The 17,137-nt window shown below is 35.1% G+C and overlaps 1 protein-coding gene across 2 annotated transcripts in view; it reads left to right on the top strand.

The window, feature by feature from the left end:
* The window catches only part of Marchf5 (membrane associated ring-CH-type finger 5), a 34,509-nt gene that overhangs the window by 10,199 nt on the left and 7,173 nt on the right, over positions 1–17,137 (top strand). For both annotated transcript variants that reach the window (XM_071611096.1, XM_071611097.1), the window contains exons 2-3: positions 3,877–4,079; positions 16,243–16,373. In XM_071611096.1, the coding sequence (XP_071467197.1) occupies positions 3,877–4,079; positions 16,243–16,373 (334 nt within the window). The remainder of the gene's footprint in view (positions 1–3,876; positions 4,080–16,242; positions 16,374–17,137) is intronic.

Here is a 17,137-nt window from a genome sequence, read left to right as displayed (position 1 = left end):
AAGAATGTTTTTGAAAGAATAAAACAATATATATGCTTAGGAATTAAACCAATTATATTAAAATACAGCTATCAAAATATTAAAAATCTGTATAGTAATATGAGCTGTAACACATTCAAATACAAGATTTATCAGTCTAACAACTGATTTCAAATTAATGATGGGCCAAGTATTATTTTGGGATCTGTGCAGCTGTAAAATAATATGAAAATTTCTGGTTGCTTCATGTATTAATTTCTAATTGCTGTACTGCAGATAGTTTGCTTGATTCATCATTGAAGAAAAGAGCTAAATTTTATTTAGAGTTTAGTGAAAATAAACATCTAATATTTTTCCTACCAAATTTACCAACCCTCTTAAAGTTTTCATTGAACCCAAATTAAGAATCCCAGTTGGGGCCAGAGCTCAATGATAGGAGCACTTGTTTAGCATGTGCCAGGCCCTGGGTTCAATCCCCAGCATCACAAAACATAAACAAACTTTGGCTTTACAACAACTTTGTGAAAGAGATTCTATCATTAAACATATAACAAGTGGCAAACGAGGATTGAATCTAGGCAGTCTGGTTCAAAAGACTTGTTTTACATCCATCAACCCATTATTATTTTACTTTTAACATAAATTTAAATTCAAGTGATAGAAGTAACAAAAAAAATCTGTAAGGGGCCTAATTATAATTCAGCAGAATATCTTAATACGGGGAGGCAAGTCACATCACTGAAACAAACCTCACGTACCAGGCATGTTTACATTTTATTTTAGTATAGGTAGTATTTTTTGAAAAGTTACATTTTCAGAGACTCGGTTCTTACAAACAGATTTTTCCAAAAATAAAATTCAATGTAGATTCTCAAAACTCACAAACACCAATTGGTTTAGAAATGTCTGGTAGTCAGCAAGTAAGTAGAGTCCTGCTCAAGCCAGTTTCATATTACAAGTAATGATGAGATTATATATATGTCAGGTAAATTCCAATTCCTAGAGTATTAGAAACTACCATTGTTATTCTCAACTGTATTGACAATTACAGTATTGCTGAATTGTACATGATACATTTTCTTTGGTGACTTTATCAATACCATAGGACAACTATGCAGGTCTGGATTAACTTAGTATTTAAGTATTTTATTATAATTACTTAAATGTAATTTCTAATAGATGCTATAATAGGAAAGCCTCCACATGTGCTGAATATAATGGCAAGGTGTGGGGGAAACCCCTTGCTAAATCACTACTAAAATCTCTACAAATGTATAATTCAACTCAGCTTTACTAGCAAAATATTTATATGTTATCTCCAATTCCCCATCAGGTCTGTGATTAAAGATAATAAACAAAGAGAGGCTGGGGATGTGGCTTAGTGGTAGATCACTTGCCTAACATGCACAAGGACCTGAAAGCAATTCCCAGCATCCAAAAATAAAAAATAAATGAAGAAACTAACACCTGGGTATTTGTCAGTTTTTCTGGAAGACTGTTTTATATAAACTCAAAATCAAAGTCCAGGTTCTTGAACCAGCTAGAATATCCTGAACTCAATCTTTTTCCAAAAACTAGTTTGGCATTTTTTCCTTTAAAAAAAAAAAGAAAAATTTAAGCATTTTACTTGCTGTTAAATTTAAAAACCAAATAGTTTTTGTTTATAGTTAAGTGGAATTTAACCCAAATTTATCATATCACTTTCCTAAAATGTTTTTTCCTGTCTTCATATCCTTTCTAGTTTCATAAAATTTTAAATTTCTATAGTAAAATGGAATTTCATTTTCATATTATGGGGAGTTAAGAAGACTTACAAAGGGAAGAAATAATGAAAAAGTGAAGACAGACTTAGAGCAGGGCCTCTGAAACTTTAGATATAGGATCACCTGAGAAATGCTTGTTAAAACAATGTCAGGCAACTAAAGAGTTTCTGATGCTGTAGGTCTGGGGGGTGGGTCTGATAATCCCATTTCTAACAAGTTCAAGTAATGCTTATGAATCAATCACATTGACCTTTGAAAGACATTGGAGAGAAGGACAAAAAAATAAAGAAAAAAGAGAAACTCTTAAAAGTTTGGTCAGAAATTTATAACCTCTTTTTTCCTTTGCGGGGATGAACTTTGAAGGGTTTTGGCTTTTGTTTTGTTTTGTTTTTTTTGTTTTTTTTTTTTTGATACCCAGGATTGAACCCAGGGGCGCTTAACCTCTGAGCCACATCCCCAGCCCTCTTTTTTTGTGGAGGGGAGGGTACTGGGGATTGAACTCAGGTGCACTCTATACTGAGCCACATTCCCAGCCCTATTTTGTATTTTTTATTTAGAGACAGGGTCTCACTAAGTTACTTAGGGCTTTGCTAAATTACTGAGGCAGGCTTTGAATTCAAAGTCCTCCTGCCTTAGCCTCCCGAGCCACTGGGATTACAGGCATGCGCCACCACACCTGGCTACGATCACATTTTTTAAAGAAAAATGAAGGTAACATGAAGGCCAAAACAGCTTAGCTGAAGTGGGTCAGAGTGCTAAACAAATGTTACTCAGTTTGAAAGCTGAATAAAATTACAGTTTTGAGTATTATTGCCATGGATTCAGTTCATTATTTTCCCTATTCTATTCCTGTTCAAAGACTGGAGACCTTACCCATCTTTGGTAGCTGACTGTACAGTCTTTATCTCTGAGCATAGTTTAAATTTGTAGTTCTGATAGAAACCACTTAGCTAACTAAGTAAAAATTGTGCAATAGGTAATAAGCTTTAATTTGCAGTTTCCATTTACACAAACTTTTTAATGGATGAAGGGGGGAAGAGAATGGTCTCATTGAATTGAACTGTATTTACCCTAGTGGAAATCAATGCCAAAACTTGTGTTAATTGGGAGAAAAAATAATTATAAGGAATTGTAGCCTTATCCTACAAGAAAGAAAAATCAGACTTCATAAAGTACCTTTAAAGAAAAGTGAAAAAATGTTTTTGAATTAATGCAATAGGTTTTTTTTTTAAACATAAGCATCTCCAACTTAAAGTTTCTAGATTTGAAATATAATTAAATTCCAGAAAAAGGAAAACCAAACATACCTACAATGGAAACATGTAGACTAGACCCAAATTTATCATCACTTTCCTAAAACATTTTTTCCTGTCTTCTTATCCTTTGTAGTTTCATAAATTTTCAAACATTATAGTCATACTTTACCAAAAAGGAAAAACTGGGTTTTTTTCCCTTAGTTGAAAATTGAATGAAATTATGTGAAATCATTTGTGTAGCACTTTTTTTTTTTTTTTTTCCAAATTCAAGAGGTTGGTGTTAGCCAGACATGGTGGCACATGTCTATAATCACAGCTTTTTGGGAAGTTGAGGCAGGAGGACCATAAATTTGAGGCCAACTCGGGAAACTTTTTAGGGCTAGGAACATATTCAGTGGTAGAGGGCCCAAGTTCAATCCTCATTACCCGCTGCCCCCCCACACACACACACAAAAACACACATACACATACAAATACACAGAAGAGGTTAGTGTTACGATAGGGAGAACACTAAATCTCACATATTCCTATGTTTACCAGTCCTTAAAGAACTATCTTGTCTTATGTAAAACAAAAGCAGCTTAAGGGTTGTCTCTTTGAACTCTGGTTCACTGGTGAGAGTGAAGAATTTCTAGAAAGATGGAGGAAATTACATAATAACAAATTTCAGAAAAAAGATGCTATAGAAGATGATGAGGAAAAACAAAAATTAAAGACTGTTCTACTGGGAATATACTGATTGTTCTGTATTCATAGTCTTTCAGCAGGATTGAGGTTCTATCATATAACAAAGTAGGTTCATCCCCGTAAGTAAGCACTACAGTGTAGAAGAGACTGAAATCCTAAAAATAAACATCATTTTCTCTCTTAATTTACAGAAGTTGCTGGGTTTGTTTTGCCACTGATGAAGATGATAGAACAGCTGAATGGGTGAGACCATGCAGGTGCCGAGGATCTACCAAATGGGTTCATCAGGCCTGTCTGCAGCGCTGGGTTGATGAAAAACAAAGAGGAAACAGTACAGCCAGAGTGGCATGTCCTCAGTGCAATGCTGAATACTTAATAGTTTTTCCAAAGTTGGGTAAGAATGTCTTTAAAAATAACAGTGGTACATTTGATGTCATTACATAACTCTATGAACTCAAATTTATTTTTTTTTAATATTTATTTTTTAGTTGTAGTTGGACATATTACCTTTATTTTATTTATTTATTTTTATGTGGTGCTTAGGATCATACTCAGGGCCTTACACGTGCTAGACAAGCACTCTACTGCTGAGCCACAACCGCAGCCCCTCAGATTTATTTTTAAATGACCCATTTTGGCATTCTGGGAATTTTTACAATCCCTTTCTGTTATTTCTTCTCTAAATGTCAGACATTTGTTTTGCTAACAGTTGACAGCATCCTTAATATATGACCAAATCATTCATTTATCTGTGTGTTAACTATTTTCATGTGGTTGAGAGGAAAAAGAACATGAATATCTAATTGTGTAAATATTATCAAATAACAAAGCTATAATAAAAAGCTGACTTAAAGAACCACATTCTCTGAAGAAAGTTGTTAAAAGAGAAAGAAAGCAATTCTTTCTAATACTTCTCCTTAATTATTTTGTTAAGGAATAAATGTAGGGAAATTAAAGATTTAATAAGATATTGAGTTAAATTTATGTTTGGAATCCAATTATATGGTTGTCTTTCATGAAAACTGCTATCTCTTTCTGGGAATTGGCAGTCAAGGAATAACTGGAGGTCTTTGAGAATGGGGCAAGCATGGAAAAAGTATAGCAGACTGCTTAAAAGAAGCTGTAACTAAGGATAATATTTAGTAAACCTATTCCAGTATAGCCATACATTTATGAGCTGGTTTCATTCTTTGGTGTTTATGCCATGATAACTGGTAACTGCTTTTGATATCACCCTTAGTTTTAACCAAGAGGTATAGAAAGACTGTCTGAATTATGGGAAGGTCAAAAGGAAAGAATGACTTTGGGGAGGGATTGGGGAAATTAGAAATTGTTAGATATATTGGTTTTTGTAAGTGTCGTACCTACTGAAATCAAATCATGTTTTTTCTAAATGAGGTAATATAAATGCAGATAATGAAATGCTTTTTTTATGAAATGCTTTTCTAATGCAAGAAGATTATTAATAAGGGCAATTTCCCTTATTGTTTTTCCTCTAGCATGATGCATAAGAAGAAATGATAGCCTCATAGGAAAAGAAAGTTAAGTAATGGAAAAAATAGTATTCTCAAATATTTGGAATTTCTGGACCCATGATAGGTCTTCACAATCATCACCAATTTTAGATAAACACAAAGGAATGACCTAAAATGTTTACATTGTAAAATCAAAACAATATTGCAAAATAACTTGAACATTAGTAAAAGGCAGTTATTGCTTTAGTCTCTCACCATGTTTATATCTGGCTTACAAGTCAGAGTTAGATTTTCATACTTAACCTAGGGTTTTTTTCTTACTCTTTTATTTCTACTAAATGAGATAAGCCTACCTTTTAGTTATAAGTTATTAGAAAAATGGCAAATATAAGGTGATTCTTTGGGGTGTTTTAGATATTCAGATGGTGAACATAAAAATTATTATAAGAATTATTATTAAAGTCTACATGTGGTGTTTGATCAGGTACTAAGTTGACAGATGTATGCCATTTAACAGGAAAGCTTAATATTCAGTTGGAAGATGGTAGTAGGGTAGATCTATCCTTTTGTTTGAGTTCAGTTTTAGGGTATTTGTTTTCAGGCATTAATTGTGGGTTCTGGCCGGGAGCAAGATTGTTCTGTTTTATTTTTGTGGTATTGGGGATTGGACCCAGGGGTGCTTTATACTGAGCTACATCCCCAACCTTTTTTATTTTTGATTTTGAGACAAGGTCTCACTAAGTTCTGAGACTGGCCTTGAACTTGAGATCCTCCTACCTCAGCCCCCTGAGTTTCTGGAAGTACAGGCATGCATCACTGTACCCAACTTGAATGTGGTTTTAATTGATATCCTTCTACAACAAGGAAGGAAAACGCCTAGATGCTATGTGGAAAAGAGTGAAACTCTTTGGCTAGGCCAAAGAGATTATCATGATTGGGTCTATATTATTTTATCCTTAAGAATTGTATTATTAGGGCTGGGGATGTAGCTCAGTGACAGTGCTTACCTAGTATGCTTGAGGCCCTGGGTTCAAGCCCCAGTACTGGGGAAAAAAAAAAAATGTTATTGCTGTGTGTAGTGGTACATGCCTATAATTACAGTGATTCAGGAGACTGAGACAGGAGGATAGCAAGTCCAAGGCCAGCATGGGCAACTTGGTAAAACCTTGTCTCAAAATGTAAAATCAAAAGGGCTGGGGAAGTTGCTCAGTGATAGAGTATCTCTGGGTTCAATCCCTAGTACCACCCCACCCCCCAAAAAAATTGTTTATTTCATGCCAAATAATAGGTTCAAGCTATTCACTGTAGTGTATGTCATGTAGATACAGCACTGAAACTATTTAAAATCATAGACATATTTTACAGCAATGTCATAAAATTTAAATCTTGAGCCTGAATGCAAGAGAGAGAAGCATAATCTGTATTTGCTGCTGCTTTTCTTTTTTCATGAAGATACCTGTTCAAGGACAATTTGAATTACATCATAATTTCCATTGTAGTCTTTTTAATACTGATTTATGAGGGAATATTGTTAAATTTCAGCTGTGGTCTGTAAATGAAGTCGTGTGAATTTGTTCTTAGCGGGTCTTCCTTGTTACCCCCATAATTGATGTCCTGGCTATATTGATCCCAGTATACCTTTTCAAGACAAGGTTTAAAAACAGTTATTGGATCAGAAAATCCCTCTCAATCATGTTTTTTGATAATCAGGATTAAAAATTTGGGGGACTGGGGGTGCTGGCTCCATGTTAGAGCACTTGCCTAGCATATTCAAGGTCCTGGTTCCATCCCCGGCACTGCCCCCTCCCCCCAAAAATTCAAAAGTTGTCAGTTTTTCTTGATTTACATATTATAAATGGATATGCCAAAGGTTGATCCAAACTCAGTACACTGGTGGTTTCATGCAGCCATAAAACAAATACCTAAAAGCATATATCTGTGGTAATTACTCTTCCTCACTATATAACACATTGTTATGGTTTAGATATGAGTTGTCCCCCAAAAGCTCCTTTGTTAATGCAGGAATGTTCAGAAGTAAAATGATTTCATTGTGAGAGCTGTAACCTAATCAGTCCATCATAGTTTGAATGACTGGGTGGTAACTGTAGGCAGGCTGGGCATGGCTGGAGGAGAGGGTGTGCCCTCGAAGGGTTTATCTTCCCAGTGGCTTCTTCCCCTCTCCGCTTCCTAGCTGCTATACATGGAGCAGCTTCTCTCTGCCGTGTCCATCCACCATGATGTGCTTCCTTCCTCTGGGCTCACAGCAATGCACTTAGCCATCTGTGACTAAGACCTCTGAAACCATGAAGTTTCCCTTTTTTAAGTTGTACTTGTCAGGTATTTTGGTCACAGTGATGCAAAACTAACACACACACATAAAATGTCCTGTTGTTATCATCTCTTAGAATTTTGCCAGTATATTGTTCTGTTTTTCTGAGTATATTTGTCATTAGTTTTACAGCTGACAGTAATTATACTTGTTAAAAGAAGATCAAATACCTTGACTATAATTTTAATCTTTGCTTCTAATGACAAAATTAATAAGAGAGACTAGGTTGATTTACTGGAGTGGTTGAAAATTATGTGAATACTTCAGTGGCTTGTTCCTATTGGTATATGTAATTCAATGTATTGCAATATAATAGGAACAATAATATTTTCTAGTGCAGACTAATTATTCCTGATTCACTGGTTAGAGCCCACTCTGAGATTACAGTCTTCATTCTAAGAGCATGCTTTTATCATTTATGACGTTGTGAGTTAAATGTAATTTTCATTTTTACTCTTTGAATTAATATTCTTGAGTTATTGATTCATTTATTGAATATTATTAAATATTCTTGTAAATATTGGATGTCCCTTGCAATATAGCAACAATTAAAAACCTAAAATAATTTATTTGAAAGTCCTAATTAATCTTTTCAAATTTGTGAAATGTGGGCTGGGGATGTAGTTCAGTGGGAGAGAATTCCCTAGCATCTTGAGGCTCTGGATTCGTTTCCCAGCACCACCAAAAGAAAAAAAAAGATCTATTCAGGGTCAAAACTCTTATCATTTTGTCTTAAAACTGTCTGTAAACCAATTAATAGATTACCAGGAACTGCTATTTGTCCCTAAATGACACTTGAGGAACACTAACTAGAAAGAGGAATACTAACTAGAAAGAAGAATAGGAGACAAGAAAAGACGCAGAAAGGAAAAAGTGATAGCTAACATTCTACAGGATGATGTCTGTGTTTTGGGGTGGGGGTGGAATTTTTTGTTTTTGTTGTTTTCCTCCCTAAGTTTTCATATGGATTTAGCTTCAGTCTGACTGGCTATCTGGCCAATTCTGCTTCTTTTCTAGGACTTATTGGTGGCAGGAATGAATGAATAAATGATGTTGAATGTATGTTTTCATTGTTGATAGGAAACTCAGTTGCATCCTTCTCACTATTTGCTATCCCAACCCCATCTTGGGGTTTGCTTTCTTTTTTTCTAGTGAGGTAAGCCAGTTGTACACATGTACTGACTTAAAAACCTTGGTATTCAAAGTATGATCTGAGGACGAGCAACATTGATTGGCATCCTATGGGAGCTGTTAAGAATGCAGAACACCACCTACTCACTCACCGTTTTTACTGAATTGACATCTGCATTTTTAATAAGATCATCAGTTGATTTCTATATACATTAAATTTAAGAAGCATTACTTAAACAGCTTGGTGGCACATACCAATTGTTCCAGCTACTCAGGAGGATCACTTGAGCCTCTAGAAGTTTGAGGCCAGTGTGGGGAACAGAGTAAGATCTCATTTCAAAAAGGAAAAAAAAAAAAGCATTACTTTAAAACATGAAGGGGGAGTACTAGTTGGAAAAGGCTTGCTTCCCATAATAAATAGTGCTGTTTTATGTATTAATTAAAGATAATCAATGGTGGTGATTATCACACCTTAAAGGTTTTTTTCAGCAGTCAGCTCTCATTAAAAGGGTCTTGACAACCCTGTTTGGTTTTGACTTTATTTACTTGTACTTTTCATTCTCTGCTTAGAATTGGCCTCCTTTTTCACATCAGAGACTTAAAAAAAAAAGCAATTAAAAAAACTTACTGATCTTATCCCCTCTATAATCTTTACCTAAAATTACCTTAACAGTCTGTATAGTTTATACCATACTATCATACATTTCTTAATTTTGCTATAAGATTTTTCAATTATTTAAGAATATTTATGAGAAATTATTGTATATTCCATGCCTAATAAATACTTAGTACTTGACCTTATAGCCCACAAGTATTCTATGGTCTATTCTGTTTTTGTGAGGGGGAAAAAAAATGGAAGCTTTCCCTTGGCACAAACTATAATAATCATAACTACTATATTGATTTTTAGTTATTAGTTATGGCAATGTAATGTACACCTAGGGTCAAAGTAGATGAGTACCATACCCTAGATCTTTCATTCTTTGGGGTTGTTTGAGTTTTTTAATCAATTACTAATAGTTTGGTTATTTAAAAAACTACCTAATAAAATTAACCCTTCTCTCTCTGTAATCTAATGACTGACTTCTTGTTATTAAGCAAAGCAACTTATTTTTAGCCTGAATTCGCAAATGTTTTTTCTTGCATGAAGATGATAAAATCTCAACCTACAAGTAGAGCAATCAAAAATGAAACTTAAATAAACTCTTAGATGTAGCATCCAAAGGTCTAGTGTTTAAAATAGTGATGAATCCAGTCCTAAAGAATTAAAAATTTTTTTGTCCCATCAACATTCCCATATACTTCCCCACCTCTTTTTGTTGTTGTTGTTTGTTTGTTTGTTTGTTTTTTGGTACTGGGTATTGAACCCAGGAGTACTCAACCACTGAGCCACATGCTGAGCCCTTTTTATTTTTGAGGCAGGATCTCACTAAGTTGCTGAGACTGGCTTTGAATTTGCAATCATCCCACCTCAGCCTCCTGAGCCACTGGGATTATAGGCGTGTGCCAAATGCACCCAGCTACTTTGAACTCTTAATCCAGTTGGTTGTTTGGTATTATTTCATGTCTTCAATAAAATCCACATTTGTTGACCATGTAATTACTACTTTTTTTAAAAGCCCATTTTTTAATTTTTATTTTTTGTAGTTTTAGATGAATATAAGCCTTTGTTTGTATATGGTGCTAAGAATTGAACCCAATGCCACATCCATGCTAAGCAAGCGCTTTGCCACTGAGCTACAGCCCCAGCCTTAAAAAGTCCATTTTAATAACAGATTGAGTTAAATACTTGCCATGGGGTACTGCAGCTAGGTCCTATGCCATTATATTCCATTGCCCTGTGGAGTAGACCAAAGTGCCCCAACATACAGCCAAATGCCATGTGCTGATGCTCTGAGATAGCTGTGGCCTAGAGGGTCCTTGAGAGTGATACCAATCATCAAAAAGCATTTTTTAAGCACCTATCTGTACATGGTTCTGTCCTAGGCACTGTACAAAACGAGTTAAACAGACATGGCCCCTGTCCCTTGGGAGTTTTCAGTCTTAAGATGATGCTGACATGGACAGACATAAAGGATATTGAGACAACTGAACAAACATTGAACAAGAACATAAAGTACTAATATTATGTACAAGCAAAGGGGTAAGTGCACTTTGTGGAGTAGTATATAAAGGAAGCCTCAGGGGATATGAGCAGGGTGGGCCAGGGAAACCAATGAGCCTTTATCAAGTTAGATTAGTTTTTGCTGGGAAGTTGAGTTTTCATACAGTAGGAACAGAACATTTCAGACATAGAATGCTACAAAAAGATTTGGAGCAAAGAGAAAAGTTTAGAACTATATTGTGAGACTCTTAGTGACCTCAAAAATCTGTACTTGTGGATAGCACTGAAAATAGGATCAGTGGTCTTATCCTAGCTGGTTGACATTTGAATTTGGGTCTTGGTCAAAACCAGTTCAGTGCAAAGCAGAAAAAAAAAAAAAAAAAATAGGAACTTGAGTGGCTTCTGAGTGCTATCTATTTTACTTGTTAAATCTATGTGATAAACTGTTGGCCACTTACCAGAAACCTTGGAGTTCGTGGGAGCTGTTCAGTCTTTATAGAAACTTTACATGAGGTTGTCTTGTGAAGCACCTGTGTGTGCTCATTAAATCATGTTGTGTGTTAAGAGACTTTTGCACTCTGATAAGTCACAGTGATAACATTTCTCAAGAATTGATCATAGGTGTTTTGAGGATATTCTTTGTATCCCAGAAATAGGCCCTGGAAATTCTGGGTATTATTATAAGCTGTGCCAACAGATGTTGAACAGTATCAACAACCTGCCCTTCAGTCTCTAATTTCTTAAATTTCAAGATGTACCCTTTGTTTGTTTAGGGGTTTTAGTTGTTGGGTTTTTGTTTTTGTTTTTTGGTAATGGAAATTGAACCCAAGGACATCCTACCACTGAATTATATCTTACATCCTTTTTATTTTGAGACAGGGCTGGCCTCAAACTTGTGATTCTCTGTCTCAGCCTTGGGAGTCCTTGGAATTGCAGGTGTGCACAAGACCTGGCTTTTTTGTTTTCTTTTGTTTTTCGAGACAGGGTCTCAATGTGTTTCCCAGCCTAATCCAAATTTCTGGGCTTAAGTAATCATCCCACCTCAGCCTCCTGAGTAGCTGGGACTACAGTTTGGCATCACTGCACACAGTCCAAAATGTACCTTTAACAACCATGCATGCATAGACTTGAATTTGAATGACAATGACAATAGTTGTCATTCAAAAGTCTACTTTTGCAGAATCTGCTAGACAAAACTGATTGTTTCTTTTTTTAATAGACATGAACTAATGAGTTTCCAAAATATTTTCAGTTCACTTTTTGATGTCACTGAAATCTGAAATGTAAAAATCTTGAGTTTACCCAAAATATTAGGATATAGTTATCTTTGCAAAAGCTTCCTTATTGTACAAAAGAATTCACAAAATAGACTTCCTTTTAATTGTAGACTTCTTTATTTCCCTTTAAATTATTGGATTTTCAAAAGTTACATAAAACTTCTTTAGTCATCATCTCTGTTGAGAGCATAAGTGGTAAGGCCCACCACAGCATTAAAAATTCAGTAATGTCTTTTTTTCCCCCAATAATGCCTTTTTAAAATAATGAAATTTGTATGCCCCTAGATTTTTACCTTTCATGATACATATATTTATGCTGCTGCTCCATTAGAATGGAGCTTTTCAAGGGCTTAGGGTCTTGCCTTTCCCCATTTCCATAATTATTTATGCTATAATCTGACAATAAGAAGCAGCTAGTGACTGTTGTTATTTTGCTAAGATTATGACCCTAAGCCATAGGATAGGGCACATAAGCTCCCTGATAAGAAGAGTATGAGTTAGGTAGACTGTTATCCAGAGGATTTTAATGATTGTTCTTAGTCACCAAATATCTTGCCTATATAATCGTTAGCTCTCAAAAGTACCTCCCTTTGGTGGCAGTTTATTACTCTAATGGCATGTTTAACACTGGGTTTTTTGTTGTCCACCCCCTTCTAAATATTAAACTAATCTTGGAATGGTATGTCTGGAAGTGCAATGAAGATTTAGGCAAAATAAACTTAAGGCAAAAGCCAAGGCAAAATTTTGTCAACAAACGAGAATTCAGTGGTATAAAATGCAGTCTGTATGTATTTGGCAAATCTTCAACCCATGGAATGTGCAGAAAACTTCCAAAAGGATTTCTTGTACAAAAAAATTGATACCCAGTGATTCAGGAGACTGGGGGGCAATGAGTTCATTTTGTGAAAGCCCTCTGCAATCTTTTAAGGAAAAACAGTTCAAAAATCTAGATTGCCATTGTTTGTGATAGATAAAAGTATTATGATGGGTTGTTTTATTAAAGAAATTCTATCACTTCATTAATAGATATTTCCAACTACTATAAGTACTTCAGTAGAAATTCATTTTATTTGAGAATCATAGGAACTTGGGATACATTAATAAATAAAACCAGGGTTGGTATCGTGGCTCTGTGGCAGAGCACTTGCCTCACACATGTGAGGCACTGGGTTCGATCCTCAGCACCACATAAAAATAAATAAACAAAGATATGTGTCCATGCATAACTAAAAAAATATTTTAAGTAAATAAAACCAAAGAAATCCTTTTCCCTTAAGAGCTTATGTTCTAATGTAATAATCAGCAAACCTTTTCTGTAAAGAACCAGATAGTATTATTTTAAACTTTGCATGTGGAATGTTTGAATAAAACTTTATTTACCAAAAGTCATCTGGCTGGATTGGGCCCACAGGTCACAGTTACTCAACCCTTGTTATAGTAAGTGGAAGTAGATTTAATAAGTAAATTAGAGTATATTATGGTAAGCGCTTTTGGAAAAAGAGAATATAAATAAAGCAAAGTAATCGAATAGGGAGTATGATGAAGTAGGGATTAGGAGGTTGGGCTTCCTGAGGTCAAGAAGAGGAACCAACTAAAGAGTTTGAAAAATAAGTGGTAAGATAAAAAGCAAGAGATGGTGATGTCCTGGAAGTGAATTGAAGAACCATATGTTAGGAATTAAAGGTGTCATGTTGCTGATAGGCCAAATAAGAGGAAGACTGAACTTAGACCATTGAATTTAGATATGTGGAGGTTGTGAAACTGCTGTGAGCAGTTTTGGTGGAGTGAGTCCAAGAGAGAATTTAAAGGAAAGATACAATTCTTTTGAGGAATTTTTTTTACAAAGGAGCAAAGAAATATATTTAAGGGGTCAAGAAGGGTCAAGAGTTCTTTTATTAAGACAGAAGAAATAATAACATGTTTGTTTGATGGAAGTAAGCCACTAAAAAGTAGCGGGGAAATGATGTAGGAGAGTCAGAAAGAATTGGCTGGAACTGGGACCTGGAAGAATTGGTAAGGTGATGAAATATAGTTTACAAGTGAAGGAATTGACCTTCGATAAATGGAATATTGGCAGATGGGTACATGTGCTGGGGAGTCTCTAGATATTCTTTTGTGGCTTCAATTTTCTGATTTAAAAATTTTCAATAAAGAATTTGAGGAGCTGTGGCTCAGCAGTAGCACACTTGCCTGGCATGTGTGAAGCACTGGGATCAATTCTCAGCACCATATATAGATTCATAAATAAAATAAAGGTCTATCAATGACTAAAAAAAATATATTAAAAAAAAGAATTTGAAAGGCCAAGTACAGCGGTGCACTCATGTAATACCAGCAACTCTAGAGTCTAAGGCAGAGTTGAGGCCCATCTTAGGACCCTGTGTCAAAATAAAAAATAAAACCAAGTTTGGGATATAGCTCCAGTGGTATAGCACCCCTGGGCTTGATCCTCAGTATCAAAAAAAGAAAAAGAATATGGCAGTTGAAATGTAGATGTGTTATATATGTACACCCATAGTCTTCTAGTATTAGCATTTGAGGGATCTTTGGTAACTCACTAAGATGATTTTTATTGTACCTTTTGAGGGAATTATAAACTTAACCCAGTAAAATTATGTATTTCAAGAATTAAACTATTTTATGAGATTAAATGATGCATGTAATGCCTGTGTGCACCTGGTATTCTGTAAGAGTCACTCAAAAAATGCTACCTGTTGTTAGTCAGTAGGCACTGAATTAGGTTTACTTTATCTCTTTGGGTCCCAAAAGATAACCTTATCATAGTTTTTACATTTTTAAGTTAAAACTTGACAATGATAAATTAATATGCTACATTTAAATCAAAGGTCCTTGGACATCTCTCCTAATATTCCCTTCACATCATAGTCTCTCTCTCTCTCTCTTTTTTTTTTTTTTTTCAGTTATACATGGACACAATATCTTTATTTTGTTTATTTATTTTTATGTGGTGCTAAGGATTGAACCCAGGTCTCACACGTAAGAGGCGAGCTCTACTGTTGAGCCACAACCCCAGCCCCACATCATAGTCTCTCTTTATGCAGTTACAATATCACTGGCTTCTGCAGTCAATGGGGAATCTTGATCAAGGGATCCACAAGATACTTTATTTTTAAATGTTGAATTATTTTACCAGATTGTTTTGTTAATTTCTTTGTATGGTGAAGATAACTGCTTTTGTGTATAGCCTCCTTTAGATTTTAAAACCCCCAAAGGTAGGTAGTAACTCTAATACATTTCTAAGAAAATGTCTGAAGTAAGTTTATATGTACAGGAAATCTTCAATAGATATAATGATTACTAAATCAAGAGATTTCCTTTACCTTTGGTTAAGCTTAGATATCCAATTCTTTGGCCTTGTGTGGAACAAACCTGAGACCTTTCCACTTCTATAAAAAATTCTGGAGCTAAATTATTGACTTAATGGCAGTTAGAAGAATATCTCCAAAATAGTAAGCACATAATAGAAGCATAATTGGCATCTAAAGTTGTTCAAAAGCCATAAAAACCAGCATCGTAATCATAAAAAGAAGCTTTTTCAAGAATAATATTCAACTAAATATAGCATATTGAAAATCAAGGTAAAATAAAGTGTGTAGGTACAAGAAAATAGCCTTGGTTACCTTTACACACTGTACCAAGATACACAATGGGGGAAGCCAGAGAAAGTGATGTTCTTACCAAGTACTACAGAATTTAATGGTTGCCAGGAACTATTTGAAAAGAGCAAGCTAAAATGGCCCTTTCACTCTGCAGTAGCCAGTGTGATTAAGAAATGGAAGTAAGAGGACTCCTTCTTTCATAAGGAACAGCTGTATTTGAGGCTCTAATTATAGGTTCAATAACAAAGATAAAAATTTGAACAGGCTATTTCCCAGAATTTAGGAAGTAATATTTGCTATTCATACAAGTGATTGAGAAATGCTAAACTGTTCAAATCTGAGTTTCCACATCAGAATATAAGATTTTTTTTTTTTTTAGAGAGAGAGAATTTTAATATTTATTTTTTAGTTTTTCGGCGGACACAACATCTTTGTTTGTATGTGGTGCTGAGCATCGAACCCAGGCCGCACGTATGCCAGGCGAGCGCGCTACCGCTTGAGCCACATCCCCAGCCCAGAATATAAGATTTCATAAAAGTATTTTAGATCTATAGGAAATATTGAACAAGTCAATTTAAAAATCCACCTTATGTTGAAACTTTTTTTTTTTTTCTATTACAGGTCCAGTTGTTTATGTCTTGGATCTTGCAGATAGACTGATCTCAAAAGCTTGTCCATTTGCTGCAGCAGGAATAATGGTTGGCTCTATCTATTGGACAGCTGTGACTTACGGAGCAGTAACAGTGATGCAGGTTTATTATTTTACTTTATTCAGTGATACTACCTTTGATGTGAAGATCTTTTAAATATTTTTAATTTATTATTTTGGATAAGTAATGATGTGGCTTAAAATAAGAAAAGATATAAAAAGCTATCTAGTGAGAAGTCTTCCTATTCCTGTTCTTCATTTGTCCAGGTCCCATCTCATCTCTCTAGGTAACCACTGTTGTTAGTTTCATATATATTTCTCCAGTTTGACTTCATGTACAAGAAAAAACAAACAGGTTTTTTGTTGTTATTGTTGCTCTACTCTCCTATCCCCTGAAATGTAACTGTAGCTTTTTTTTCTTTTCTTTTTTTGGGTGGTTTTGGGGATTGAATTCAGGGCCTCATGAATGCTAGGCAAGCATGTACCACTGAGCTATATCCCCAGCACCTGTAGCCCTTTTTCTTTTTTGTACAAGAAATTGAATTCAGGGACACTGAGCCACATTTCCAGCTCTTTTTATATTTTTTAGAAACAGGGTCTCACTAGTTACTGAGGCTGGCTTTGAACTCAGCTGCCTCAGCTTCTTGAGCTGCTGGGATTACAGGTATTTGCTACTTCACCCACTGTAATTGGCTGCCCTCTTTTTTTTTTTTTTTTGTGGTGCTGGGGATTGAACCCAGGGCCTTGTGCATGTAAGGCAAGCACTCTACCAACTGAGCTATAGCCCCAGTCCTCCCCTCTTGGGGGTCTTTTTATATGACTATACAGAAATTTAGTATTCTGTGTATGGAATTACAACAGTTTATT

The sequence above is a fragment of the Marmota flaviventris genome, chromosome 4 (assembly GCF_047511675.1).
Source record: "Marmota flaviventris isolate mMarFla1 chromosome 4, mMarFla1.hap1, whole genome shotgun sequence".
NCBI classification, from domain to species: Eukaryota; Metazoa; Chordata; class Mammalia; order Rodentia; family Sciuridae; genus Marmota; species Marmota flaviventris.
This window is presented reverse-complemented; position numbering and strand designations above follow the sequence as displayed.